The 27,912-nt window shown below is 35.4% G+C and overlaps 2 protein-coding genes across 5 annotated transcripts; one reads left to right on the top strand and one right to left on the bottom strand.

The window, feature by feature from the left end:
• The first annotated feature begins 114 nt into the window (after positions 1 to 114).
• Positions 115 to 13,544, top strand: LOC130644315 (rRNA N6-adenosine-methyltransferase ZCCHC4-like). 2 transcript variants are annotated; one of them, XM_057449866.1, is made up of 13 exons: positions 115 to 348; positions 8,560 to 8,705; positions 9,149 to 9,352; positions 9,434 to 9,525; positions 9,609 to 9,675; positions 9,973 to 10,168; positions 11,085 to 11,182; positions 11,335 to 11,453; positions 11,564 to 11,639; positions 11,722 to 11,773; positions 12,253 to 12,310; positions 12,424 to 12,501; positions 12,930 to 13,544. In XM_057449866.1, exons 1-13 carry the CDS (start codon positions 258 to 260, stop codon positions 13,018 to 13,020), a joined length of 1,368 nt encoding a protein of 455 aa, XP_057305849.1. In that variant the 5' UTR covers positions 115 to 257; the 3' UTR covers positions 13,021 to 13,544. The 2 variants fall into 2 exon arrangements, with proteins under 2 accessions (XP_057305849.1, XP_057305848.1); XM_057449865.1 differs by having other exon boundaries at positions 122 to 348; positions 11,082 to 11,182.
• Positions 13,081 to 26,230, bottom strand: LOC130644310 (uncharacterized). 3 transcript variants are annotated; one of them, XM_057449856.1, is made up of 6 exons: positions 26,158 to 26,230; positions 25,186 to 26,079; positions 23,788 to 23,960; positions 18,339 to 23,653; positions 13,732 to 18,185; positions 13,081 to 13,459 (listed from the first exon to the last, which is right to left on the bottom strand). In XM_057449856.1, the coding sequence occupies exons 2-6, from the start codon at positions 25,956 to 25,958 to the stop codon at positions 13,279 to 13,281; spliced, it is 10,896 nt and encodes a 3,631-aa protein (XP_057305839.1). In that variant the 5' UTR covers positions 25,959 to 26,079; positions 26,158 to 26,230; the 3' UTR covers positions 13,081 to 13,278. The 3 variants fall into 3 exon arrangements, with proteins under 3 accessions (XP_057305839.1, XP_057305838.1, XP_057305840.1); XM_057449855.1 differs by having other exon boundaries at positions 13,732 to 23,653; XM_057449857.1 differs by having other exon boundaries at positions 13,284 to 13,459; positions 13,726 to 23,653.
• Positions 26,231 to 27,912: the final 1,682 nt, after the last annotated feature.

Raw genomic sequence — 27,912 nt, 5'->3', positions numbered from 1 at the left:
TCCAAGCGATGAAATGCATTTTACAACAAGGGAGCGCTCAAAGTAAAATTGGTTTTTTAAAGTAGTACTTATGGCGTTTACCAATACATCTATGCAATCTCATCCCCAGGTTTTTTTTTTTTGCTTTTTTTAATTCGGAAACAGCAGGGTGTCTATTTTCTTCCAGCCTTTTTTTAGCACGGGTTCGGGGACTACTTTTTATTGGTGATCTGCAAGGATTCGAAAACAAACAGAGCGGATGAAGTAGCGTGTAACACATGGTCAAAGGCTTGAAAATGTATCGATCCTTTGGTGTGGATGCTTTAGTTGACAGCGAAACAGAACAAGATTCTCCACTTTGTGAACATGGTAAGTTGTAATGTCAGACTGCAAAAATAGTTGGGAAATTGTTTTGACTGATTTTTTTTAGGATAATTTTTTCAAATTGTAAATCCAGAGCGTTGGCCCCATCTCCCATGTCTAAGTGAGGTGTCGCAGGTTCCATTTGTGGTTTCTGTGGCTTAAATAGGAACTTTAAGACTCTAAAAGTGCTTTTGTTACCCCTCAAACAACTAGCAGGCTAACTTATATATCCCTTCAAAGGCTAGAGCGAGTTCCCGCCAATTTATATACGGCCCATCGCCCAATATTACAGCCAGGGATATAAATTATGCTGTATAACTTTTTTTATTTATTCTTTATTTAAAATTACTGTCAGAAAAAAACAAAGTCCAGTAGCTAGATCACTTTTTGCATGACGTAGCTAGCTAGTTGTTTTGATTTCATTTGGAGAAAATGCGCGCCGTGGATTACTGGTTATCGCTCTTGTACTCTGTGCAGGAGACCAGGGTTCGATTTCTCTTGACGGCGATTCAACATATGCGAGTGAATGGTACAAAAGCCCCAGGTTAATTCAAGCAATGTGAAGGAAATTGGGGAGATGGCACACTGTGTGGGCCATTGGATGTTGCCGGGAGTTGTCTAGTAGAGCGGGGCCGTAGTTGGGTCTGTGTCGCTCAAAATGAGCATTACTCCAGGACTCTCCATCTAAGCCATGGCCCCTCCTGGAAATAATAGACAGGGTATACATGGCTGTTTCGGAGCGAACAAAAATGTTACGAAAAAATAATTTGATTTACCCTCTCAGTTAAAACAGGATATCTCAAGAACGAAAGAAGATTTTTATATTCTGTAAAAAGAATAATAATCTCAGATAAATTGTTTTGGACACCTGTCCGAAATTGGTAAATTTAGGCCAAAATGTCTAAAATGACTTAAAAATTATCATTTAGATGAATCTCTTCCACAATATCTCTGGAATAAAGTTAAGAAAACATGTTTTTTATGGTCCACAGGTTAGGTTAAAAATCTGGAATTAAATTTCTTAATTTTATTATTTCCGAAATTGTCCAAAGGTTTTTTTTTTGGCCAAATGTGAGAAATATGTGAAAAACGGTCTTTTGGGCCTCAATACATGCTTAAAGTTCGTTTATTAACTGAATAAAAAACATTACTTTGGATTTTAAGGCAATGAAAAATGATGTAAATGAAGTATTAGTCTGTCTGAAATTGTCCAAAGGGTTATTTTTGGGTGAAATGTGAGAAATATGTAAAAAACAGCCTTTATAGCCTGAATGTATGCTTAAAATTCGTTTAACTGAATAAAAAACATTACTTTGGATTCTGAGGCCATTAAAGATGATGTAGATGAAATATTTAACTGTCTGAAATTGTCCTAAGGGTCACTTTTGGTCCTAAGGTTTTTCAGGCTAAATATGTGACATCGATACATTAAATAAAACGTCATTCAGAGTCGACAGTTTCAACATTCTAGTTTATCATGCTAGTAGAAAATGCTAGTTGTGCATAAATAGTTTATTTATTAATACCCATTAAATGTATACAAAGCAATCATTTTGTGTTTCTTTATAAATTTTATAAAATAGCACCCAATCTTGTGATAAAGCCAAGATTGGGTGCTAGCTAGCTAGCTATAAACATCTTTGATTTCAACAATTTCATCTTGAGAAAGCCCACCGAAGTCTTGACTAAATACAAAAAAGAAGTATTAAATTACTTAGCTACAGAACACGATGCAAAATGCAAAACTGTAGGGCCAAAAAATAGCTACTTTTTACAAAAAAATACAAAACAGAAGAAAAAAGATTAAAAAAAGATAACAATTAGCCACGCTTGAAGTTTTACAAGCTATAAAACAATTTCTTAAAATCAAGGGTGATCTTAGGCAACTCCAATTTAATTAGTTGTTCTACGGGCAAAGTCGATAGTAGCTTACGGTAAGTCGGTCAGTGAAATAAAAATAATTTTTTTCGAGAATGTATGGTTGGAACAACAAAAAAATAATAAATATAACAATGGAGGAGGTTGTTATGACAATAGTTTTTCTATGTATTTTTGCATAACGCACGCAGTTTATATTTTTTAGTTGCAAAGAAAAAATAATAATTTGTCTAACTAAAAAATATGTATATCTAGTTCTCAAGGTGAAAAGATAAAAATACTTGCATGCTAAAAAACTTATTTTTAAAATTTATGCAGCAAGAATTTTTCTTGTGTTGTTTTGAAAGTTGTACAGACTATACTTGTATTATTTTGCAGCAGGTTGTATTTGCGCTGTTTCGAAACTTATACAGCAAGTTATTCTTCTCCTACTTAAAATAATAAAAAACAATTTTAGTGTTTAATGTTTTTTGCGCAGTTTTATAGTAAAATCTAAATTTAAGTTCAAATTCTTTTTCAGACTATGGTTGTTTAGTTGAGAATATATAAAGTCTTTCACAGCGGTAGAATCATTTTTTTTTAAAATCCATAACGTAGGAGGGTGTTACGACAAGCGTATTCTATCTTGTTTTAATTATTTTTCCTAAATGGTATCGACTAAAGTCTTGTTGTATTACGGTTTAGCTAGCGTAATTTTAAACATGTATATTAATCATAACGAAGGAGGGTTTATGACAATAATCTGTCTTGTTTCTCGCTTGTATTATAACTATTTTAGCGAAAGTAGCTAATTTTTGTAAATCACATAAAAATTTAAAAACTTCTGTTTAACCACGTAACTATTTTTGTGATTACAAAATTAGCACATCGTGCATTTTTGTTTTATCACAACAAATTACCATGAACAAAAAATCAGCTTCCAGTGGCCTTAACAACAGTGGTCCTAAGTAAAGTAACGTTGTTGATTCACCTTGTTGACATTCAACCAACTAAAAATAACATCATTCTATGGTCATTATATTTTCACAAGATGGGATGAGAATTTGTTTTTTTTCCTTTTTTTCTTCTTTAAAACTTTTTTGCTTGATATTATTTTTTTGTTTTCGTGAAAATTAGGGTTGGTCAGGCCCGTAGAACAACTAATTAAATTAGTTGTTAATTAAATAGCAAAAAAAAATGTTAAATCCCTGCAAAATAAAGTAGTTTACTGTTTTGTCCTTACCTCTGGTCTGCCAACCTTTAGTTAGCTTCAAAATTGCTAAGACACCGTTGTCTCGCTTATTCCAACACTTTTAAAAAATTCTGGTTTTGAACTAGGATTCCCCGTTCAAGCAATCAAGTCCAAAGTAAACACCGGGCCGCCGTAATTTTTTTGAAAAAGCCATACTTACCAAAACATTAAACGCCATAGCTGTGACTTTCTTAGAATATTAGATTACTTATTTAATTAGACAGAAACTACATCAAATTGCCGTGCACCACTTTGGCAACTTTTTCTCCTCTTTTTTAGCGCCTAAAGAAGAACTTAACTTAAAAATTAAGTAGTTTATAGTTTGCGAGACGAACGGTGCATGGTACCGGCTGATAGAACCATGTTTCCAGGCCCTCATGCCAAATTTCAAGTCTGTAGCTAGTAGCGCGGCATTGGCACAAGTTTGAAAAGATGGTATACTTCACCAAAAATAATTTTTTTTAGTTTTGTGTGTTTTGTTCAACAAAGTAGCTTGAAATCCATAACACACATGTATAACATATTTATATATTTAAAAAGGAGAATAGATCGTTTTAATACTTTTTATTTCAGTAAAATTAAAGCAATACAAAAAAGGTTTCAATATTTTCAAAAATGATAAAATGCAAAATTTCAAAAAAATTTGTGGAAGCCATTTTAATTTTGTTCGCGGTTTGACCGTAGTAAAACAGCCGTGATATCCCTCAATATTTGTGAGGCTAGCTATGTAAAATATGCATATCTATCTAACGGGCATAGATAAATAGATAGATCTACGGGAAGAGTCAAAAATCATTTACGTAGCTAGATATAGCTACATAAGCAAACTGCTCATAACACAGCCTATCAGGTCGGCACTACGGAGTAGATAATTTGCAGAATATACTTTAAAGCATGATAGACTCTGTGGTACCTCCGACTCTATATTATGTAAAGAACAAAGAGTGCCTGGGGTTGAGGTTGCTCAATGGTCTTTATAAATAAAACGAAACAGAAGGATATAATCGTAACAATGCGGTTAGTAAAAAAATATCTAAGTGTAAAAAATGTACATTCCGAAGTCATTTCTCGTAGTCCATACAGGTAAACACATCGAAACCAGAGGCTATTTCAATTACAACACAAACGTTATGATACCATTGATCGCAGATATTACAACACACCCAATTGATTGTGTTTGCACTTTCTTTCATGTTGGGTGGTTCCTCTTCTTGGCATAAAGCGCAAACATTTTGTGACTTGAACCTTCAAAGTTGTCGTCGTCCGTTCGATTGGTGACTGATGAAATGCTAACATTTTTCTTGTTAAAAGAAGACTTGACAAAAAACGCCATCAGCTTTAATTGCTTAGACTTTACCCCTGCTTTGAAATTATCAGAGCTTCTTTTCTTGTATCCTACATGTCTGGTAGTTTTTTTATACTTCAGCAACTGATGGTACGTTTTGAAAGAAGAAACGTAGGTCTTATCTGGGCATTTCCCTTTTCTAGCTAACACTACGTTTTTGTCAGCATTGACTAAAGATTTGGATGGTGGCATTTTATGCTTTGGGTGGTTCAATTTGAAGTGCCTTTTCATTTCTGTCTCTGAAGAAAACACCCACACAGGACAAATATTACTCCGCACAAGTTTCTTTTTGTTTTTGTTTTGGAAATAAGTGTTTGGTAATACGAGGTCCTTTTTTTCAATTTCAGTCATTTTCAAAAAGGTCCTAAGAGAACCTTCTATTGCATGTGAGGGCTGTGGGTCGAAGATGGTGTGTGTTTCGATAAAATTGAATAACGCCGTACTTTAAATATGATTTTCTGTACAGTACTTGCAAGAACCACACTTTTTAATCATTATTTCGCAGCTGCGTCAATCAGTATTTTTATGATTTCGTTGAAAGTCCTATGAATTTCTTTAAATTTGGTGGGTAAGTTGAATGCTGAAGTTAAATATACAATTTTCATGGACCAAATTATATTCCATTTCACCAATGTCAAGACATTCCTTTGATTCTACGACTTGTGTTAAAATTAGCCAACCATCTAAGTCTTTGCCATCCCAATGCAGCTTTACCTTTTGCATTTCTCAATCAAAAACAGAAATTTCTTTCTGCAATTTATCTGCTGGTGGAAGTGACAGGTATGCAGGAGGTCATTCATCGTCATCTGCAAAGGGGTTTCCCGGCACCCCAGCTCAAGAAAGTGGCGACCACAAATGTTCTATGGGATTGTAAGCAGAATAGTCTGGTGCGAAAGACCATACAATTATCATATCCAAGTCATGTTCTTTCCACAACTTGTAGTAAAAATACAAATTAGGGTATGATTGCTGGCTTCGGTCATGACCTCTATCAGGTAAAAGAAGGACATCTTTTTTGTTCTCACTTTTGATTTTTTCCATAAGTGACTTAATATCCCTATTGTGAGTTTCCATATTCACACTTAAGAGCTTTGACGATCTCAAGTAAACGAAGCTGGGACCACTGTGTGGAGTTTAATATGTTTCCCACCATGTGAATCCACAACAAAATCCTCGTTAGGATTTTTAATCACTGATTCAGATACAGCAGAAACTATATCAGCTAATATATCTTCCACGTTGTCGGAAGTGTCATTGTTGTTACAATGGTATCAGAGAATAGGGTCCGAATTTTTTTTGCTGCACGGTTCCATGCCACTTGGTTTTATCAAATATCTTGGAACTGGAAAATCATGGTCGAATACGCTTGGTCCATCATCTTCCATGAATCGATGACTGATTTGGTGGTAACCTGAAGTTGTGGTGTTTGAAGAGCACCGCAACTGATTCATGCAATCTGCAGACATTACACTTAAATTGTTGGAAAACATAGCTGCTAATTCACGTCTGTATTTTACTCTAGCAAAAAGAAAATGCGCGTTTTTGTTTTTCTTTCTAATATTGTTTTGTGGTACCTTAGCCGCAACATAACCTTTGTATAATGTGTAGCTATGTATTAGCTGCTTTGTTGGGTGGACCAAAGAGATATCCAACAGCATTGAGTGAAATTCCACATTCACCCAGTTCCGGTATTGCCTTAAGTAAGTGGTTTCACACGTCCTTGAAACTTACACCTGCAGACTGGGAAGTGTAGTTATGTTGTTGCTCTTGTGCGACATTACCATGTGATTTCACAAAGGTTGTGAATAATGTCAGGATATTGAATAATTAGAGGTCTGCCAACCTTTTCGTGTGGCTCATCCGTTTGATTCTCTCCTGATCGCATATTGTTTTTATTATCATTTGTTGAGCTTGTTTCTTCTTTTTCTTCCAGATGCTCAATGTTTGTGTCCAAGCCTATTTGCCAAATATTGACATAAGCTGTGAACTTTGCGAATTTAATATGCATAACTGGAAACAAGCTAAGCATGTGTTTTCTTAATAGGGTGTGTTTATCATCAGCAATGGAGAACTTTTTTGTCAAAAATTCCTCTGAAACTGATGTAACATTTTGAAGGAACTCTGATAGTTTAAAAATGAGCTTCCATGAGAATGGCTTGATGTATTCATGTAAACTTGTGGCTTCTATCAGGTTATCGATACTTTCTTCCCAGGATAGAGATGTATCATTTGTGCCGGCAATATGAAAGTCATCCGACGGATCTATTTTACTGATTCTTGTTGCCCTTATTTGTGTGATACGACGTTTCAAATTATTGAGAAACGTGTTATCACCAACATGTTTAATTAAATTCGACAGGAGAGGGATGGTCCGGCATATAAAATTTTCTTTCTTTTGGATGTTAGCTATAAGATTTGATACATTCCATTATTTGCGGTAATTTTTATACTTTTCATATTTTTCAGTAATTTTAGAATTTTACTTGATATTTTTTCAACATCATTGAGACGTTGTTTTAATTTAGAGTCTTTACGGAACCAACTACCGCTTAACGAAAAGATATTTTTTGCAGTTTCAAGCTTTCTCTTGTTTTTCACTGACGCAGGGTTAGCGAACGAAGAACTGACACTCGTGGAAGTAGAAAAAGATGGAGTGCTTGATACACATTGAAAATCAATACTGGATTCGTCAGTTTTTTCTGAGACTGCATTTGATGCTTCTCCGATTCTTGGAGCCGAAGTTTTGAAAAATTTGCTTTTAGTTTTGGGAGTCTGATCTCTTCTCATAAAAACTTCTAATCATAAATAATAATAAAATAATAAAATAATAATAAAAACAAAGAAATACCACTTTCCAAAGCTTATCAGATGATTTTTTTAAAGCTTCTTTTGTTTTACCACTAGCACTGTTTTTGGAGAAAAACATGTTTAAAATTTTTGATACTCATTTTTTGGTTGTGAATAAAGTTTCATTTCCGTCGCAAATTCGCTGAATAAAGTTAACTGACGTTTTGCCATGTTTACATAAAAAGTACGTAGACTATATTTTCAACACAGGAATTCAAACTGTGTGTTTTTAATAAAAATAAACTGTAGAATGTTCCATAATAATTCCATTAGCAAATTCGTTGTAGTTTAAATTTAAAACATTTTGATTAGTGCGTAACTTGCAGCATTTATACGGAAAGAATGAAAACAAAAATGAAGCAGGTGTTTTTTAGCAGGTTAAAAAACTGTTAAATAGAAATGTACAGAAAAAACAATTCAGGTCAATTTAAGTTAATATTTTTTTAAAGTGAATTGATTAACATAATTTTTTTGCCAAATTGACACTTGTTTGCTCTTCCCAGGCGTCTTAAAATTTTTTCAAAGATCCAATAATTCAGGATCTGTGACTTGGTTTGCAATAAAATTTTTTGAACAACCTTGTAGGCTCTATATGTTTACTCACAAAATTTAATTGCAAACTGTCATGAAGATCCTAAGTTATGGGTTTTTTAGCAAAGAATTAAGAGGCCTGAGACGAGCAAACAAGTGTTATTTTGGCAAAAAAAATTATGTTAATCAATTCGCCTTTATAATATCTATGCATTGATTAAATGCACATCCCTTAACAAGTCTAAAATTACTGATGACATAAAATGTCCAAATTTGCTATCTCTTAAATATGATATTATAATTCATTAACCAACTTTTTAACTAATATAAGTTCAACATCATTTTATACCTTGGGTTTTCTTTAACCTTTTTGATTTCTCTCTAGGACCAACTTTACTTTTCGAACGCTTTACAGTTGGAAAAGGTTCTCGGAAGTATTATGCTTGCTCAGCTTGTAGAGATCGAAAGGAGTGTGACTTTTTTCAATGGGCAGATGAAAAACTAACAAAGGGAAAGTTACTTAGACAGAAGGTAAGTTTTTCTTGCTTGGTTGTTGTTGCATGGCATAGTGGCATTGACATAAAAACATTTTTTTCACTTAAATACCGTTTTAGACCAAATTTGTCCTAAAAATAATACTTCCTAATTTTTCGACAATATTTGATTACCTTTATGGTAATGTTTTTCCCACCTAAAACACATTTTAGCAAAACTTGGTTAATATTTCATATTTTCATACTCGGCATTTTTTCTTTAAACTGGGCAAGGAATTATAATAAATCTCGTATAATTTTTTCTTACAACATCAATTAATTCTCTCGCAATTTTGTTTTTATAAAAGCTGTAAGCATAAGTTTCTTTGTATGAGTACACACATAACAATGAAAACTTAGTGCAATAAAATGTTCCTTAAGCTAAATTTTTTTATATTTTCTATTATGACTAATGCATTATTTTGATTTCGCATTGCACAGGAAGTCAAGAAGATCTTGTCAAAAAAGAGAAAATCCCCTGATGTAATTAAAGAGAATGATGAATGGTGCATCCAATGTGAATCGAGTGTGACAATACAGAACAAAGACGAACATCGTGAACATGAAACGAAAATCTTAAGCTTATCTGATGTTGAGTCACCAAGTCATTTATTGACAGCAAAAGAAAACAAAAAATACAATGCTGTAAGCGTATTTTTCTATTATTTTCATTATGATATTTATTTTAGCCTGTTTAGTAAACCTATCAGATCTTGTTGTTTTTAGCAATATTTTTTTGATCAAGAAACTATCAAGTTCCTATCAACAACAATCTCTCGCTTGGGATATAAAAATATTCTTTGTATTGGAACTCCAAGGTAGGTTTTTTTTTTCATTCTTTTTGTTTTTTATTTTTGTTTTATTGCCTATGACAAAAATTATGCTTGTTTTGTTTGTTTAGGCTATTTGAGGTGCTTCGGCTGAAATCAGACATCTCCGTATTTTTATTGGATATCGACAAAAGATTGGTATGCCGTTACAAAATTTTCAGTTTAATTTTCAATTCCACCTCGCGTTCAATTACTTTAAATGAAAAAACTTTTACAAGGCTAGAAAATCAGGGGAATTGGGTTCTAAGTGCATAAATTGCGTAGAAATCGCAAGTGTTTCTCATTTGTTCTTTTATTTATAATCCTTTGTATGAAAAATGTTGTGATACATGCGCTGTTTGGGAGAAAATCTGTAGGTCATTATTTTAGTATTTTAAATATTTTAGGTGAACGATGAATCCATAGTTTTTGTTTGTTATTTTTCTTTCGTTTTAGCATCAATTCTATTCATCCAATTCCTTTCTCCAGTATAACATGTTCAACAATTTCTTCTTTGAAAAGAATGGTGTGGAAAAGTGTAAAGGGTTTTTGTCGCAGAAAAGTCCGATAGAAACATTGATCATTGTTGACCCTCCGTTTGGTGGCCTTGTAAATATTCTGGCAAAGACTTTAAAATCATTGTGGAAAATGGGTAAGCAGAATGATTAACTGCAAATATTTTAAAGGTCATTTTAATATGTCAAATTACTTTTCTTATTTCTAAATAAACACAACAAAAGACAGAAGGTATATAAGAAAAAAGAATTTGTTCATACAAATAATCGTTTAAAAATATTTCATTTTAACGTGAACCATCATCAGCTAAAATGAAATAAAAAGAGATACAGTGTCCACATCAAATCTTTGTATTAAAGTCTACTACAATAAGTTTTCTACGGATAAAATTGAAATTTTGTTAAAGCGCATTTATAATTTAATGGTCACTATGCGCCTACTGTATTCATCTTTGGTATTCAGTTCAGGTTTTATTGGCTTGATCGCTAGGACTTCCATAATTAATAATTGTGTTATTGTTCTTGCTGTACTGATAATAGACACGTGTTCCATTTTTAGTTTAATATCACATTCCATAAAAAGGGGCACCATCGGTTTTTGTCGGATTCGAGTGTTTTTGGGTCGGGTGATCTGTCGGTCAGTCTGGCCTACATAGCAAGCTTCGCAACTTGGACAAACAATATAGTATACCACCTGAGACAACCTTTCGGATAGGTTTTAATCTGTTTTTAATTTATTTTAGCTGATGATTCATGTTGAATTGAAATATATCCTGAAATTAATCTAATAAATTCTTGAACAATTATTTGCATGAAGAATTTACCTTAATGAATTTGCTCGTGTTCTCGCTTTTTGGTCCTAATAGAAAACACCTGACTTTATTGCAAGATTGTCGCGTAATATAACGTACTTACTTTTTATGATTATTATACGAAAATGACTTTAAGTGCTTGTGTAACCTTTTGTGTCTGTGATTTTCTACTTCGTTTGCTTTTGACTAACTTCGAGTACAGTCTAACTATTTGAGTGTTTTGTATCTTATTTAAAAGCAGGGAGTGAAGAAGTGTTACCAACTATTCTAGTCTTTCCCTACTTTCTTGAATCGCATGTAAACAAGAATATAGGAGACTTCACCATGCTCGACTATAAGGTAAGATAATAAGTTCGTCTCGTGTTTATTCAATTTTTTTTAATCTTGATGCTTTGTTTGGCAAGCCGCTGTATCTCACTTAGATTGTATTTGGTGAGCAGAACAAAACTTTTAAAAAATATATAACAAATTTTGTTCTTTCTTTTGTATAGGTATCCTACTCTAACCATCCACATTACACTAACAACTCAAAAAACCCTCGTGGATCGCCAGTACGAGTATTCACCAACATCCCTGCAGATCGCGTTGCGCTCCCACAAGAAGGATACCGGTGCGTTGTTTTGTTGCATAGATTGTTTGGTTTTCATCGCGCTTCAATATCTATTCCTATAACGTTTGTTCTTTTAAAAAACTTTTATTTCTTTTTCTTTTTCAATCTAGGTTTTGCAAATTATGTCAACGATATGTTTATAAAGGAAATAGACATTGTAAAATTTGCAAACTGTGCACGTCCAAGGTAAATGTCTTCCGCATCTTTCTTTCTTCCAATAAACTCTGTTCATAGTATCCTCTTATACGTCTATTTTATCCTTTTATAGGACGGGCGTACATATGTACATTGTAAAACTTGCAAGAAATGCGTGAAACCTGGTGAGTGGTAAAAAGAAATGTTTCGAGATTAATCATAGTCTTCGACTTGTATAATTTAAGAACTCGTGTAATACCGAAAAGATGTAATGTATACCTCCAATTTAAGAAGCGAATGTACCAGATTTCGTTGTTGCCTTGCTATATATTAGGGCGCCTATTGGCGAAAAAATTGGCGCAGTCAACGAAATAAACAAAGAAGCATGTTAATGACAGACATGTTGTTTTGCTCAAAATTTGGCTAAAAAAACTGGCTTCTTTTCCTTCTAAGTTTGTCAATGGCGATATGCTTCTCTTGTGACATGGATTTTTGTTGTTGTAGAATGAAATGTATTGATACAAAATTCACTGTTCTCATAAAAATCAAGGTAAAATAAGAAATGCAGAAGTAGTTTGTTTTTTTGTTTCGGTAAGAAGAATGTAGGTGAAATCTTCTGATCAGAAAGTTATACGAGTAACTGAAATATCTTGTTGTTTTATAGGTCGAGTTCACTGTGATACTTGCGGAAGCTGTGAACCTGCAAACCATGAATGTGGAAGGTACTTTCAATCATTTTTTACGTGAAAAGAAGGGTGATCTTATTGTTTTCTTGTTTTGTAACCGTTCCCTGTCACATGCGTATACGCTTCAAATCTAATTCATTGTTATATAGAGAAAAGATTGGTTGTCATATATGTGGCGATCTTAACCACAAAAGAAGAGACTGCCCACAAAAAAAAATGGAATCTAGGTAAATATACTACCTAACATTTAATTATATCAGTTAATTCGTTTCCTATGCTTAGTGAGTCCTTGGCCTCACAAACTAGCGTTGGAAACACGTGACATTTTTAGGAAGGAGATTGCATATTGACTTCTTTTGGCTGCTGTTATGAGTCCACGGCAAGTAGCCGATCCAACTACCCTCAATCAAAAAGCAACGCCTCTCTAAAAAATAGTATAGTAAAGTTACCTACAATTCCATACACGCCCCCTTTCAAATAAGCATCCTGGAATTAACGCATAAATTCAGTGTACCTCTATGTGCTTTAAACAGGAATTAGTTCTTTAATATAAAGATTTCTTCCCTTTCAAATTGACCCTCATGCTGAAAGTGAAATTTTAGAAACGGCCTGTTTTTATAAGTTTTTTTAGAAATGATTTCAAATATTTTTTTAGGCTGTCCAGCCACGGTAAGCGCTCGATAACGGAAGACACAACACGCAACGAACCTGTTAAAAAGAAGAAAAAACGAAAAACACTTGTTTGAAGCTAGTTTTACGTAAGACAGGCTAGTGTTGCGTAAGCAAGAAATTTAAGACATGACAGATTTCTAATTAACTAATGTAATTTTATTAGGAAAAAGAAATTCTTTTTACAAATTTTTTTAACTATGTACAGTTTTTTATACTACAATGTCTATTGAAAATGATTTTTCATGCGAATGAACAGCTTTCTGTATAATGCGTCGTGTCTGAGTAATTTTGAGAGAGAAACACTTGTTGGTTTATGTATAAAAAATATTAAACTATCTTTTTCGCTCTCTTTCTTCTATAAATTGATACGTTTCCAATATTTCTTCTTCGTAACCAAACCCTCCTAGCGGGAAATCGACATGTGTTCCTTTGGGCGGGATAGAATGATAAGGAGTTGTTCTGTGTAACTTTGTGTCATCAGTATTTTTTTGTTGTGGCTCAGTCAGTTGTATTCTAAAGAGAGTGACACATTTTGTTACAAAGTATAAAAAGTTAAAAATTGTATTGTTGTGTTTCATGTTTACTTGACTAACACGGCGACCTTCGCCTGCTTAGTTTTTATTGACGTCTTGAAAAAACTTGGTGATTTGAGCTCGACCCTCTTTAAGAATATTTTTCAAGGCTGTTCACAAAAAAAACGGAGCCACACTTGGCTTCTTTACAAAGGTCTGGAAACAAGTTAATGTGAAATATGATTGGTGTGTAGTGTGGTTACTTACTCTTACCGTGCGTAGTGTTCGTCATCACTTGTGTATTCTGTCCCTGTCTCACTACTGTTGATGTCTCCGTACATCTGGTCAGAAATTTCAAACCAGCCTTCTCTTGGTCCAATAGCACCGGGACAACTTGCAGGTCGTCCATGTTTGACTGTTTCTAAATCCTCTAAAAACCTTTTATATCTTCTTCTTTGTACTCTAGATTTTCTTATTTGTAGTTCTTCGTATTCATCTTCACCAAGTATACTTTCTAGCAAGCCTCGTTTACGTTTTAATTTCCCATGCTCGTCCACAATTCCCAGTAACTTCTCATGATGCTCAAAACTATCAAAACTGTCGTCACGTGACCGAACTTTTAAGTGGTTTACACCCTCACCCGCAGGTGTTGTTTGTTTGTACCATTGTGGAATCTTTGTAGCTAGAATCTCAGTTTTGTTGTTTGTATCTAACTGACTGTTGTTTTTAAATTTGGAACGGAGAGGACGAACATCTGACTTAGGCGGTTTCCTCATAATAACGACACCTTGTTGTCTATTTTGTTTTTCTTGTGCTTGATGAATATAATTCTCTTCGAACATTGGTTTTCCTTCTTGTCTACCTGACATTAATTCTTCTTTCTGTTTCTTTTCAAACCTTGTTAGATTGACTTTATTTTCATACGAAGGTGTAACACCAACAAAATCGAACGTTTGTTTCGATGAAGTTATACTTTGTGTTTGTTGTGTATTTCTCTCTGTTTGGTAAGGTATGGTGCTGCTCTTTTTTTCATCAGTTCTCCTTTCTTTGATAGGGCTACACGGAACATCATATGCAACAATACGTGGAATGGATCCAGCGAATCCACACGAAGTTGTTGGTTCCTTGTAAGGTTCTGTTCCATCCATTTTGCTTCGTTTTATTTCCTCTTTCAATGCTAATTCAATTAATTCGTCAACTTCATCTTTTTGTTTCTTATTATTTGGCTGTTTGTAACTTGATTTTAAGGTATAGGTTGGATCTATAATTTTTGATCTTGATCGAGGTGGTTTCTCTTTTTCTCTTATTTTGGAAGAGGAAGTAGCACGAACTTTGGACTTCCTTTCTCTTGCTACTATCGTTCGTTTCAGGGATTTTTTTGGAGAATTAAATATAAGCCCACCGCCAATCACGACTCTTTCGTCGTACGTTGAATGATCTAACGATGTAGATAAATTGTGATCGCCGCCAGTATCAATTTGTGTTTTTACTTCACCCTGCGTTGAACGTGGACTCTTTATCTTGGTAGTTGATGAGGTCGTTGTTGTTTGTGCGATTTTATTTGCTTTTTGGGTTGCATCGCGAGGACTTCGTAAGGGAATTTTAGATTTTTGAGTGTTATTGTTAGAAATCTTGGGAGGTTTTTGTTTAGACGAATCTGTTTTCTGGCTTGTTTCATCTGGCGTTTTAAATTGAATAGGAGATAAACTGCGACTCCGTTTTTCTTTTTCTGTTTTGTAAGAGCGTTTCTGTGGTGAGGCACTTCTTGCCCTAGATGTGACGTCATCGCTTGTTTGCCGTGTTTGGTTCTGTTTTTTAGTCGTTGGTGGTGATCGTGTCAAAGGAAAGTAATTGACCGGCACGATGATTTTCTCCCTGCTTGGTATTGTTGTCTCTACTGAGAATCCTCCATTTACGAAACCACCTAAACTCGGTTTGTTGATGTTTAAATTTCTATCGGTTTTTGTGTCGTCCTTTTTGCTTTCTGTTTTAGCTGGTGGTAATGGCAGCTTTAACGTTCCTTCAGGCACCTTCGTGCTTTCAGTAGGTACAGGGGGGAGAGTCAGCGATTCTGTTATAACTCTGCAATTTTTATTGCCTCCTTCGTCTTCATTTTTATCACTACCTGTTTGATTTTCATATATATCACGTTCAGTTTTTTTTAGCGGGAGATCTGTTTGTTTTTTCTGTGTTTTATTTTCATTTCCAGACTTCGTAGCTTCAGTTATTGCGTCAGCAGTATGTATCCCAGTTTCAGAATTAGTTTCGTCTTTTATTACGATGTGCTGATTTTCTTTCTTATCCTGCGTTGGTTGCTTTGTCTTTATTTCATCCAGCACTACTTCCAGTGTTACATCTTCGTTTCCTCCATGAAGTGTGACTGTTTCTGTCGCGTATGGTGGGACCAAAACGAAGTCAAAACTGTTTGAATGAACTGGTGAAATACCTGCTGGTTTTTTCTCGAAACTACTTGAGTACTTATTCTGAATCCTATCTATATCTTCCAATGAAACACTTTTATCATGATCGATTCGTTCAATGTGTCCGACGTATGGCAAAACACGTCCTCGTGATTCCATGTAACCGTAATCACGAGGTCCATTCCAACTGCTGCTAAATCCTTTGGCATCATTTTTAGGCTTACATTGTGATCTTAAAACCTCAGCGTCTTCTGATTTCATTCTGACATACCTATCTTTAGATTCAGACATATCAACGTTACTAGAAAGATCTTCTGGAGCATTAGGTGCCGAAGGAGATCGTTGTATTCCAGATCCGTACCTAGAGGAGGACACATTTTTTCCTTTCCTCATAGATTCTTCATTATTTTTGTCCATACTTAGTTCAGGACCTATTTTTACTCCTTTTTCCAGCATAGCTTCTAACCCGACTAATTCATCTGGTCTTGGGTGAAGATCATTCTGGGCTTCCCTAAGTTGTTTTGCATGTTCGGGCGGAGTGACTCTCTTTTTACTTTTAGGTATCTGACGATAGGGTGATACATAAGGTTTCTTTGTAACGTTCTGACTTTGATTTTTACTTTGTGTGTTCTTCGTTTTGTCATTATGTCCATATTTGTTTACTGCTTTCTTTGTCGGACTAGTTTCAGCTAAGTTTACATGACCTTGGATTTTTGGGTAATTTTTATTAGTTTGAAGTAAGGTGTCGCCAGTTCCTCCTGAATGTATCTTGTCATGTTGAATAATGGGTATATATCTGTCATTTAAAGGAACCTTTTCGTCGTCACTGTATGTCACTTTTTCTTTTATGGGTTTTGCTGTAGAACTTAATAGCTTTTTGTTATGAATCTTCTCTTCTTTAACTTTTGTTTTTCGATTGTTTGATTTAGTTTCTTCTTTACTGCCGTTGTCTTTTCCAAACGCTAAAGTTTGTTTCTTTTGTTTGCCCTTTTTATCCATTTTCTCAGGAGTTCTGCTAGCATCCTGGGGTGTTTTCTTAGTTTTGACCATTGTCTTTGGAGACTTATATTTTACATTGGCAATTATGTCCGGAACTTGTGATGGTATGAAACTTGCGTCTTTTGGCATGCTTTCATGCACCTTTAAATAAGGGTCATAAAAGCCGTCATCGATTTTTGCTGACCAAATCTGATCTTTCTTCTGTCGATTTGGAGATTGATGTACGTGTTTTCCATTTGCTGGTTTTTCGTCATGAGATTGTCGCAAATATGGGTCCTGTTTCGAATTAGTTGATGATGAAGGGCGCTTGCCATCTTGTGATAAATCCTCGGGTCTTTGCTGCGTTCTTCTACGATCAATATTATAGGGATCGTGTTGATGTATTTTCTCTGGTGCAGGGCCATGTTGTTGACGTGTTGTTGAATATTGTTTGGATTTAGTGGGTGATGAAGATCGTTTGCCACCACGTGATATATCCTCAGGTGTTTGTTGTACTCTTGCTGGATCATTATAATAGGGATCATGTTGATGTATTTTCTTTGGTGCAGGGCCATGTTGTTGACGTGACGTTGAATATTGTTTGGATTTAGTGGGTGATGAATATCGGTTGCCATCTTTTGATATATCCTTAGGTCTTTGTTGTACTCTTGCTGGATCATTATAATAGGGATCATGTTGATGTATTTTCTCTGGTGCGGAACTATGTTGTCGACATGATGTTGGATCCTGGTTGGATTTATTCGGTGATGAAGATCGGTTGCCACCACGTGATATATCCTCAGGTGTTTGTTGTACTCTTGCTGGATCATTATAATAGGGATCATGTTGATGTATTTTCTCTGGTGCGGAACTATGTTGTTGACGTGATGTTGGATCTTGTTTGGATTTAGTCGGTGATGAAGATCGGTTGCCACCACGTGATATATCCTCAGGTGTTTGTTGTACTCTTGCTGGATCATTATAATAGGGATCATGTTGATGTATTTTCTCTGGTGCGGAACTATGTTGTTGACGTGATGTTGGATCTTGTTTGGATTTAGCCGGTGATGAAGATCGGTTGCCACCACGTGATATATCCTCAGGTGTTTGTTGTACTCTTGCTGGATCATTATAATAGGGATCATGTTGATGTATTTTCACTGGTGCGGAACTATGTTGTTGACGTGATGTTTGATCCTGGTTGCATTTATTCGGTGATAAAGATCGGTTTCCACCACGTGATAGATCCTCAGGGCTTTGTTTTGCTTTTGCTGGATCATTATAATAGGGATCATATTGATGTATTTTCTCTGGTGCGGAACTATGTTGTTGACGTGATGTGGGATCTTGTTTGGATTTAGTGGGTGATGAAGATCGCTTGCCAACAAGTGATATATCCTCAGGTGTTTGTTGTACTCTTGCTGGATCATTATAATAGAGATCATGTTGATGTATTTTCTCTGGTACGGAACTATGTTGTTGACGTGATGTTGGATCTTGTTTGGATTTAGTCGGTGATGAAGATCGGTTGCCACCACGTGATATATCCTCAGGTGTTTGTTGTACTCTTGCTGGATCATTATAATAGGGATCATGTTGATGTATTTTCGCTGGTGCGGAACTATGTTGTTGACGTGATGTTGGATCTTGTTTGGATTTAGTCGGTGATGAAGATCGGTTGCCACCACGTGATATATCCTCAGGTGTTTGTTGTACTCTTGCTGGATCATTATAATAGGGATCATCTTGATGTATTTTCTCTGGTGCGGAACTATGTTGTTGACGTGATGTTGGATCTTGTTTGGATTTAGTCGGTGATGAAGATCGGTTGCCACCACGTGATATATCCTCAGGTGTTTGTTGTACTCTTGCTGGATCATTATAATAGGGATCATGTTGATGTATTTTCTCTGGTGCGGAACTATGTTGTTGACGTGATGTTGGATCTTGTTTGGATTTAGCCGGTGATGAAGATCGGTTGCCACCACGTGATATATCCTCAGGTGTTTGTTGTACTCTTGCTGGATCATTATAATAGGGATCATGTTGATGTATTTTCTCTGGTGGGGAACTATGTTGTTGACGTGATGTTGGATCTTGTTTGGATTTAGTCGGTGATGAAGATCGGTTGCCACCACGTGATATATCCTCAGGTGTTTGTTGTACTCTTGCTGGATCATTATAATAGGAATCATGTTGATGTATTTTCTCTGGTGCGGAACTATGTTGTTGACGTGATGTGGGACCTTGTTTGGATTTAGTCGGTGATGAAGATCGGTTGCCACCACGTGATATATCCTCAGGTGTTTGTTGTACTCTTGCTGGATCATTATAATAGGGATCATGTTGATGTATTTTCTCTGGTGCGGAACTATGTTGTTGACGTGATGTTGGATCTTGTTTGGATTTAGTCGGTGATGAAGATCGGTTGCCACCACGTAATATATCCTCAGGTGTTTGTTGTACTCTTGCTGGATCAATATAATAGAGATCATGTTGATGTATTTTCTCTGGTGCGGAACTATGTTGTTGACGTGATGTTGGATCCTGTTTAGATTTATTCGGTGATGAAAATCGCTTGCCATCTTTTTGTATATCCTCAGGTGTTTGTTGTACTCTTGCTCGATCATTATAATAGGGATCATGTTGATGTATTTCCTTTGGTGCGGAACTATGTTGTTGACGTGATGTTGAATATTGTTTGGATTTTGTGGGTGATGAAGATCGGTTGCCACCACGTGATATATCCTCAGGTGTTTGTTGTACTCTTGCTGGATCATTATAATAGGGACCATATTGATGTACTTTCTCTGGTGCAGAACCATGTTGTTGATTTGATGTTGGATCCTGTTTAGATTTAGTCGGGGATAAAGGTCGGTTGACACCACGTGGTGTATCCTTAGGTCTTTGTCGTACTCTTGCTGGATCATTATAATAGGGATCGTGTTGATGTATTTTCTCTGGTGCGGAACTATGTTGTTGACGTGATGTTGGATCCTGTTTAGATTTAATCGGTGATGAAGATCGGTTTCCACCACGTGATAGATCCTCAGGGCTTTGTTGTACTCTTGCTGGATCATTATAACAGGGATCGTGTTGATGTATTTTCTCTGTTGCTGAGCCATGTTGTTGTCGTGATGTTGGATCCTGTTTAGATTTAATCGGTGATGAAGATCGGTTGGGATGGTGTGGCGAATCTCCAGGCTCTTGATTGTCATTGTCAGTATTATGGTGGTCAGGATAGTACTGGTCACTGATATGATTAGGAGAGGCTACATAGGGAAGTTTGTCTGTGGAAGATGTATGTGCAGATGGGTGTCGTTTTTGGGTGACTTTGTTTTGTGTTGGCTCTTCTTCTTTGATATGTTCTGATTGTTTCAATGGCTTTTCTTCTTTTAGTTTTGGGCTGGCTGTGTCGGGACTTTTTTTTAGCTTTTTAACTCCATTTTTATCCGTAGATCCTTTGGACGGAAGCGATTTGGAACTTATTTTGGAAGCTTTAGGTGGTATTGTAGTGTGCTTTTTCAAACGCTTGTCCTCCAGTCCGATTGGCTTTTTTATCTTTTCTTTTGCTGGACTTTGTGAAGGTGATAAATCTTGCACCTTAGCAGGATTCTTGCTTACATTAGCTTTATTGTGTTTTTCCGATACAGGCTTATCTTGTGGTTTAATATTGCTTATTTTATTCAGTGGTGGTCGTTTAGAGCTAGGTTGGTTAGGTTTGCTCAATTTTTCATTGTCTTTACCTTGTCCCTTCCCTGGACTCTTTTTATCTTTTTGTCTTCCAATAGTTCCGTACCCTTCATCTTCAGGAAACATATCATTGCATTGTTTTTTCTCGTTTCTTGCCTCTCTAGGACCAGCTACTTTGTCTCTGTCGTGTTTTCCTTTTTCCCTTTCTGTCTTCCTATCCTGTGTAGAGTCACCATACAGTTCCCCAGCTGCCTGTTTTAATTTAGATGTTCTCTTTTCCTGTTCGTCGTCACTTTCTGACGATGAATGTGATGAAAAGAAAGAATCTGATGAGAAAGAACTGTCATGTTTCGTTGCAGGTATACTAGTAGGAATGCGAATACCTTTTCCTTTCTTGCCTGCTTCCGATGCAGGTTTCTTTGCTACAGCTTTTGGCTTTTTCGATATTCCTGGTTTTAATGGCAAGATCTTCTTTATGTTCTCGCTTTTATTTTTTCCCTGCTTGCCTAACTTTTGTGACGCTTCTAATTTTTCTTTTTTGTTGGGTCCAGTTTTCGGTTTAGTAGATTTTGTTTTGTTTTTCATAATTGTGTTTGTTTGATCTTTTATGGATTCAGAATTTTTGGAAGGTAGATTGTTTTGCTGATTGATATCTTCAAGACTGTCTTCCTCTGGATCCTCATCTGGAATATCCGGCATGTCAGTATTTGTATCACACTCGGATTGATCTTCGCTTTTGGTGGATTTAGTTTCAGAATTTGAAATGCCATTTGTTTGGTCATTAAAAAATGGTCTTCGATCTCCGTGCTTCAAGTCACCTTCCTCTTGTATTTCTTTCTGCACATCTTTACCTTTATCTTGTTCTGCTGCTTTATTTGATTTTTGTACATCTTCACCTTCACCTACTTTCCCGCTGCTATCCAAAGTGTTCAACGGATCTTTACTTGGTGTTTTGTGCTCTTCTTGTTTATCAAAATTTTTACCTCCATCAATTGCATCAAGCATACCCTGAATTTCAGAAGTTTCCCTCTTACCTTCTATTTTCTCAGGAAGTTTGGTTCTTTCTTTATCATTCACTTTGTCTGTTTGTTGCGTATTTTCTCTTTGATTCTCACTCATACTAGCAGTTGCTGCAGAATCAGCATCAGTCTTTTTTAAAGGTGTTTGTCTGTCTTCTTTGTCTTCCTCCTTCTTTTTCCTTCCCAATAGCCTGTCAATCATCCCCACTATTCCCCATGGGGAACTCAGTCCTGTTTTTTTCTCATCTTTTTGATGATCCCCCACTTTTTTTTCTCCGTCAGTATCTCCATCATCTTTACGTTGCAAATCATCATTCCCTGGCGTAACATGCTGTTTGGTATTCCCCGGATCAGCAGATGCGTTGTCTTTCAAATTATGTAAATTATTATGGTCATTGCTTATTGCATTTGATGCAGGGGTTGATGTTTTTAATTCTCCTCCCAAAACTTTTTGTGTACCATCTAAACCTGTACCTGCTACTGCCTCTTCTTTTTCTTCTGTAATTGGTGACATTGGATGTTGAGAGTAACTTTGGTATTCTCCATCTACTTCATATCCTCCATTTAAAAGTTGATCAGAACCCTGCTCTTCGGTGTGTTCTACTGGAATAGGTCGGCTTTCTTGCATTCGCTTTTGTGCTGAAGGACTCTTAGCTTGAAATTCTTGTTCAAGTCTTTCAAATTCTCGTAAATACTCTTCGTCGTCCACGGTAGCATGATCATTATTTTTCCTCAATGGTATAATGGGAGACTCTACGTCTTCTGTAATTGGTTCTCTTTGTGCGCCAGCACTTTCTTTTGATTGGTTTTGAATAGGGTAATCGCCCGAGAGAATTTTTGAAGAATTTACATCTAGCTTGTTCAAATAAGCTTCATATTCAGGTCCTGCATGGAGATCGCCTTCTTCAGCAAAGGCTTGAACGTCTTCTGTAATTGGTTCTCTATGTGCGCCAGCACTATCATTTGATTGGTTTTGAATAGGGTAATCGCCATAGAGAAGTTTTGGAGAATTTTCATCCAGTTTGTTCAAATAAGCTTCATCTTCAAGTCCTGCATGAAGGTCGCCTTCTTCAGCAAAGGCTTGGACATCTTCTGTGATTGGTTTTATTGGAGTGCTAGCGCCATGGAGAAGGCTTGGGGAATTTTCAAGTTCGTTTCTACTATTTGGGGTGTTATTCCATTGATTAGCATCTCGAAATCCTGCGTTTTTATCTTCTCCATCAATTGCATTTGGTACGTATCTAGGTATTTCCCATTTATTTTCGTTGTATGTTTCTCCATCTTTTTTACTGTCCATTCCGGCAATTAAATCTTCCATAAGAGATGACTGTGATCCATGCAGTGATTTTGTTGAATTTTCTAGATCATCTTTCCCACTTTTACCTTTATTTGCACCCTTTGATCCATTTGATTTGAGAGATTGGCTACTTCCCTTTAAACCTGACTTTGTTTTCCTAAGAGAACCGTTACTTTCATTTAATTTCCCTTTAGAACCGTTTTTCCCTTTTATGCTTCCCATACTTCCTCTGCTACCCAATGGTGAGGCTGACTTTTGTCGCAAACCTTTAGAACTTAATCCGGATCCCACTCTGCCACGTTCAGCAGAACCGTCCTTTGGTGTTTTTAGTCTGCCATCAGCTGAAGCACTTCTTTCCTTTCCTATCTGATTTTTTATTTTCTTTATTGGTCTACCTGCAGCCGACTTGCTTCGGCCATCGTTTTCATCACGTGCTGAATTAAATGTATCATCACCTATGGTTATATCCAAATCAGCATCTGAAAGAGCTATGTTGATATCATCATCAAATATTTTCACTCTAGATCTGTTGCTGTCATCAAAACTGCGATACGCCTCATATCCGTCAGCTGTGTCTTCGCCTTTATTTCTACTTTCCTTAGATCTGATGTTGTCATCTGACATTTTAGATTCACTATTAATTTGCGGCAGTGTGCCCGATTTATCTAATTTATCTTTTAATGTTTCGCGATAATTGTCACGTTCTGCTGCTTTAATAACTTGTAGGCCATAATTATGTTGGTTACGATCAAACAAATTATCTTCAATTTTTTCTTCTTTATCTTCATCTGCAAATGAACAAAATAATATGAAGACGAACATATAAAGATTATAGTTAAATGCTAGCACATCGAAAGTTCTCTCTTGTTGTTAATTCTATGAAAGAAAACAAACCAAAGGAACAATCAGAAAAACATCATACCTTCCTTATTACCAATCGTACCAATAATAACAGGCAGGTCGAGATGAATTTCGCTTCCCTTGTCTTCGTGCATACCAACACGGACAATGTAATCAACTCTTATGTCATCATTATTCCCAGTCACAGTTGAGCCTATTGAAGGTATTCGCATTTTTTGATTGTCCCAAATAAATCTAAGGTTGAACAGATTACAGAGTGAATAGTTGTTGTGGTTTTAAACCAAACGTTTTAGATCAGTGTCTTCACAGGTCATCAAATTTAAGACTTCTATAATAATTTGTACTACACAGGATGGAGACTACTTTGTTCTGCATAAAATAACGATTTCTCATGTGCACGATCAATGACAATATTTCAAAGTACCGTTAGCAACATGTGATAACTAGCGATAATCCATAGCGATTTATTTGCATGGTAAAGCAAACCATCAGAGATGTTGAAAGATTTAGGTCTTAAATTTTTTGATCTGTCGCCGAAATTATAGTTCCAGAAGTTACTTAATAATAATTCTTTGCTCAAAAAAAATCGATACGTTTTTTAAATAGGCAACGGTAATAGTTTGATTTCGACTATGTTTTTCACAAAACTGAAGCATTAGCAACCACAATCATTAGAGAAATTCTCCTTTTTTTAAATCTGGATAATTTCTTATACCAAAATTATCATTTTTCTGTTAGTTTTTAACTTTTTTAAAATTTTAGGTGTTCTGGCAATAAGTCGATTGTAAAGCGGTTTTTTATAACAGGAACGTATAAATCGCCGGGTGGAACACCACACCGGAAAGTGTAAAAAAGCCTAAAAGACGTCTCCCTATTGAATATAGCCTCGTTTTCACGCGTTGTCGTTAAACATCATAGTCTTTAAGTTAAGATACAAAGATGATGAGAAAGAGTATCAGTAGTAAACCGTCGTCAAGATGGCTGATCGCACACTCAAGTCTCCTCTAATTGGAATAACCATTTGTTAATTATTTTCAAAAGCTACGTGTACACGAAACATTCTTTAAAGAACCCATCAATAAATAAATAAATCAATAATGTATTTGTATTGACAAAACGTTGTTTTGATTTTGAATTTTTAACGTCACTATACTTTTTTTATTTTCAATATTTTAATATTCTGCTAGTAAGTACAAAACTTTATAGTAAATAGAAGAACAAATTTGATCCAAAGTTTTTTTGAGGATATTGTATGTCTGCCTTGAAGAAAGTAAAGAATATCTATACAGGCATCATGTCAGCACCACTTAAACATTGAAAAATATACTGAAAAAACGTGAGATTTGCATGGCATGAGAATACAATTAGTGTTGACTAGCTGCTCATTTTTAAACTTTAAGAAACACTTTGTTTAGTCAGTTGACGATTATTTTTAAATAACGAAACATATAATTCTTACTTTTGTTCGGAAGGTATTCTTGGACCATGAACTTTTGTTTCCTCCATTGTATACGTACTGCTGCCAAACTTTGATTTGCAACGAACTCTTCGAATCAGTTTAGCGTATATCTCTTTCATCACTTTTGGAGAATTATTTTCTGCATTGGCGTGAATTTGTATGTTATCCCCTTGTGTGTAGCACAATTGGGGTAGGTAGCTTTCAAAACTCAGAGTACCAACAGGCATGCAAGCAGAATTGACAACACTTGCATCTTTCATAGCACCTGGAGTGATATTTGACGGAATATGTTCTGGATTTATCAACTTGTTTATTACTATAGCGAGTTTCGTAACCTTGTCATATTTTTTTGGTCTGGATATTATAGCTTGTAAAGAATATTTAGCAAATCCAAGATCTTTTTCAATAGGACTTTTAAACGTGCATGGAAGATTCTTTGGAACGTTAAATTCAAATGCGTACACGTATCTCCCATTTTCATGCGTTTCTGTGTTTTCATCCTTATCACCAGCATAGCCGAACACGAGAAGTCCAACATCGACGAGAGTCTGCTTCATCAGTTTTCCATCCGAGTCTTTGGAAGCATCTGCATAGCTGGCATCCTCCTGATGAAGCCACGTCCCTGCACCTTCTCCAAAGAGACACACTCGCATTGATTTCATGGTTATCGGTTCATCAAAACTGACATAGAGTTCTCCATGGATCACGTCTCCGGGTAAGTAAGCAGTTTGGTTATCTTTTGTCACCAACGTAAATTCTCGAAGATTCTTCATTTTAATTAAAACTTGTATAACAAGTAAAATACATAAACCTTAAATTTCTCTCTATATCGACGATTAAATACCGCCCTGCCAAATTGAAATCTCCTTCCTGATTTTCCAGTTCAATTTTTTCCTGAAATAACACGCAACAAAATATAGAAAGAAATATTTATCTAAAGTGCAAAAAAAATTTTTTTGTGTGAAAACCTACTTATTAAGTCTTTGCATCAATTTCATGCTTTCACCATTTGCAAATCTTTTCTGTCACTTTTGCTTCATTAAGTTTATGCAAGTACTAGTTAGCTTAATTAGTAACGCAACAGACGGGGGGGGGGGGGGGTTATCAAATTGAACAATTTCACTTTTCACAACTTCATTTCCATTCAACCTTTGCAACATTTTATTTAAAACTCATATAAATTTAAAAAAAAGTAAATAAAACAAAACAAAACACGAAGCATACTATTAAAAAAGTTTTCAGTAAATTCTTTTAACTATTGTACTACTTTTTACTATTAAAAAAATGAAAAGGAAGTTCCAATTTCTTTATACTCAACCCCCTGATTCTGTAACGAATCGTATTTTTGCTTACGATTCAGTCGAAATATGAATGTTTAATTGCGCACCTCGCGCTTCCATTCACCCTTTTTTAATACGCGCCATTTTACACATTATATAGCTTTATTATGAATATCGCAAACACGAGACTACAAGATGGTAAAATATAAGATTTTAATCTTGTGGTTAAGACATATTTACGCATTTTTGACGAGCTAAAAAATAAATATATTCCGAAGTTATTTTTAATTCAAACTTCGTCCCTTCACATATACTTGAATTTTTTTTGCTTTAAAAACAAGGACAATATTTAGTTATTATCAAGCATTCAATTTTACTTTTTTTATCTTTTCCCATATTTGTACTTTCACAAAGGTTATGCCTGTAGCAAAGGTCGATTTCTTGCAGCTATATAAAACGAGAAACAACTGTTTCAAGCAGTTGTTTCTCGTTTGCGATTTTTTTTAATAAGACAAATTAGGTGTTTATTAAAAACTACATCTGAATATACGTTTATCAATGCTTTTTATACTTTATTGCATCGTGTTTCACACGAGAGGAAATAATTTTCTCCCTTTCCCATACCTCTTGAAAAATCACTTGACTCTCATTTATTTGCGTCATTCATTTCAATTTTTATTCCAATGGATTATGTTTTTGTTAATATTTCTGTGGATGAAAGAAACAGCGAGTGACATGAGAATAAGATCGAAGTGCGCGCGGCAGTCCTTTTTAATCTCGACCTCGTTTTTGTCACGCCCGTTGTACTTTTTTTCGGCTACTGTGTGTTTGGATGGGATAAAAATGGCGGGAAAGCCAGTAAACAAGAACAGCATGCTTTTCAACAATTCTTGGTTTATATTCTTCAGTTAGTAAGAATATTTAAAACATCTTTTACTAACTTATTCTAAACCTTCTTACAAGTTTAACTTAATAAGAACATGATCAATGTCATGTCATAAATTTGAAGAAAAGGTTATTATGAGACTTGTGTAGCTAGCTACCATCTAGCAGCTAGCCTAGACCTTTTTGAATACCTGCATTTTTTTAACTGCCGCGCAATTGTTAAAGCTAAAAGAGCTTACCGCGAAAAATGTAAACATTTAAAAAGGTCTATTTACAATGGCCCATAATGGCTCACTTCTCTTTCTTAATAAAAACACTTCTCAGCCAAAACACTCCTTTTCTTTCCTCTGAAATCTTCTTTTCTGTTTAAAACACTTCCCTTGTAAAGTGTGAAGCACTTATCTCTTTCGTGATCTGAGTAAGCCATGGGGACCTTTGTAGACTTGTCGCCAATGTTTATTCAGCTAGCTGTATACAAAAAGTTTTTTATGGACTATCTGGATTTTATTTAATTTTTTAGGAACACTTTTCCTCTGTTTAATATTATTACGGTCTCTCTGTC

Source organism: Hydractinia symbiolongicarpus, chromosome 5 (genome assembly GCF_029227915.1).
Source record: "Hydractinia symbiolongicarpus strain clone_291-10 chromosome 5, HSymV2.1, whole genome shotgun sequence".
Lineage (NCBI taxonomy): Eukaryota > Metazoa > Cnidaria > Hydrozoa > Anthoathecata > Hydractiniidae > Hydractinia > Hydractinia symbiolongicarpus.
This window is presented reverse-complemented; position numbering and strand designations above follow the sequence as displayed.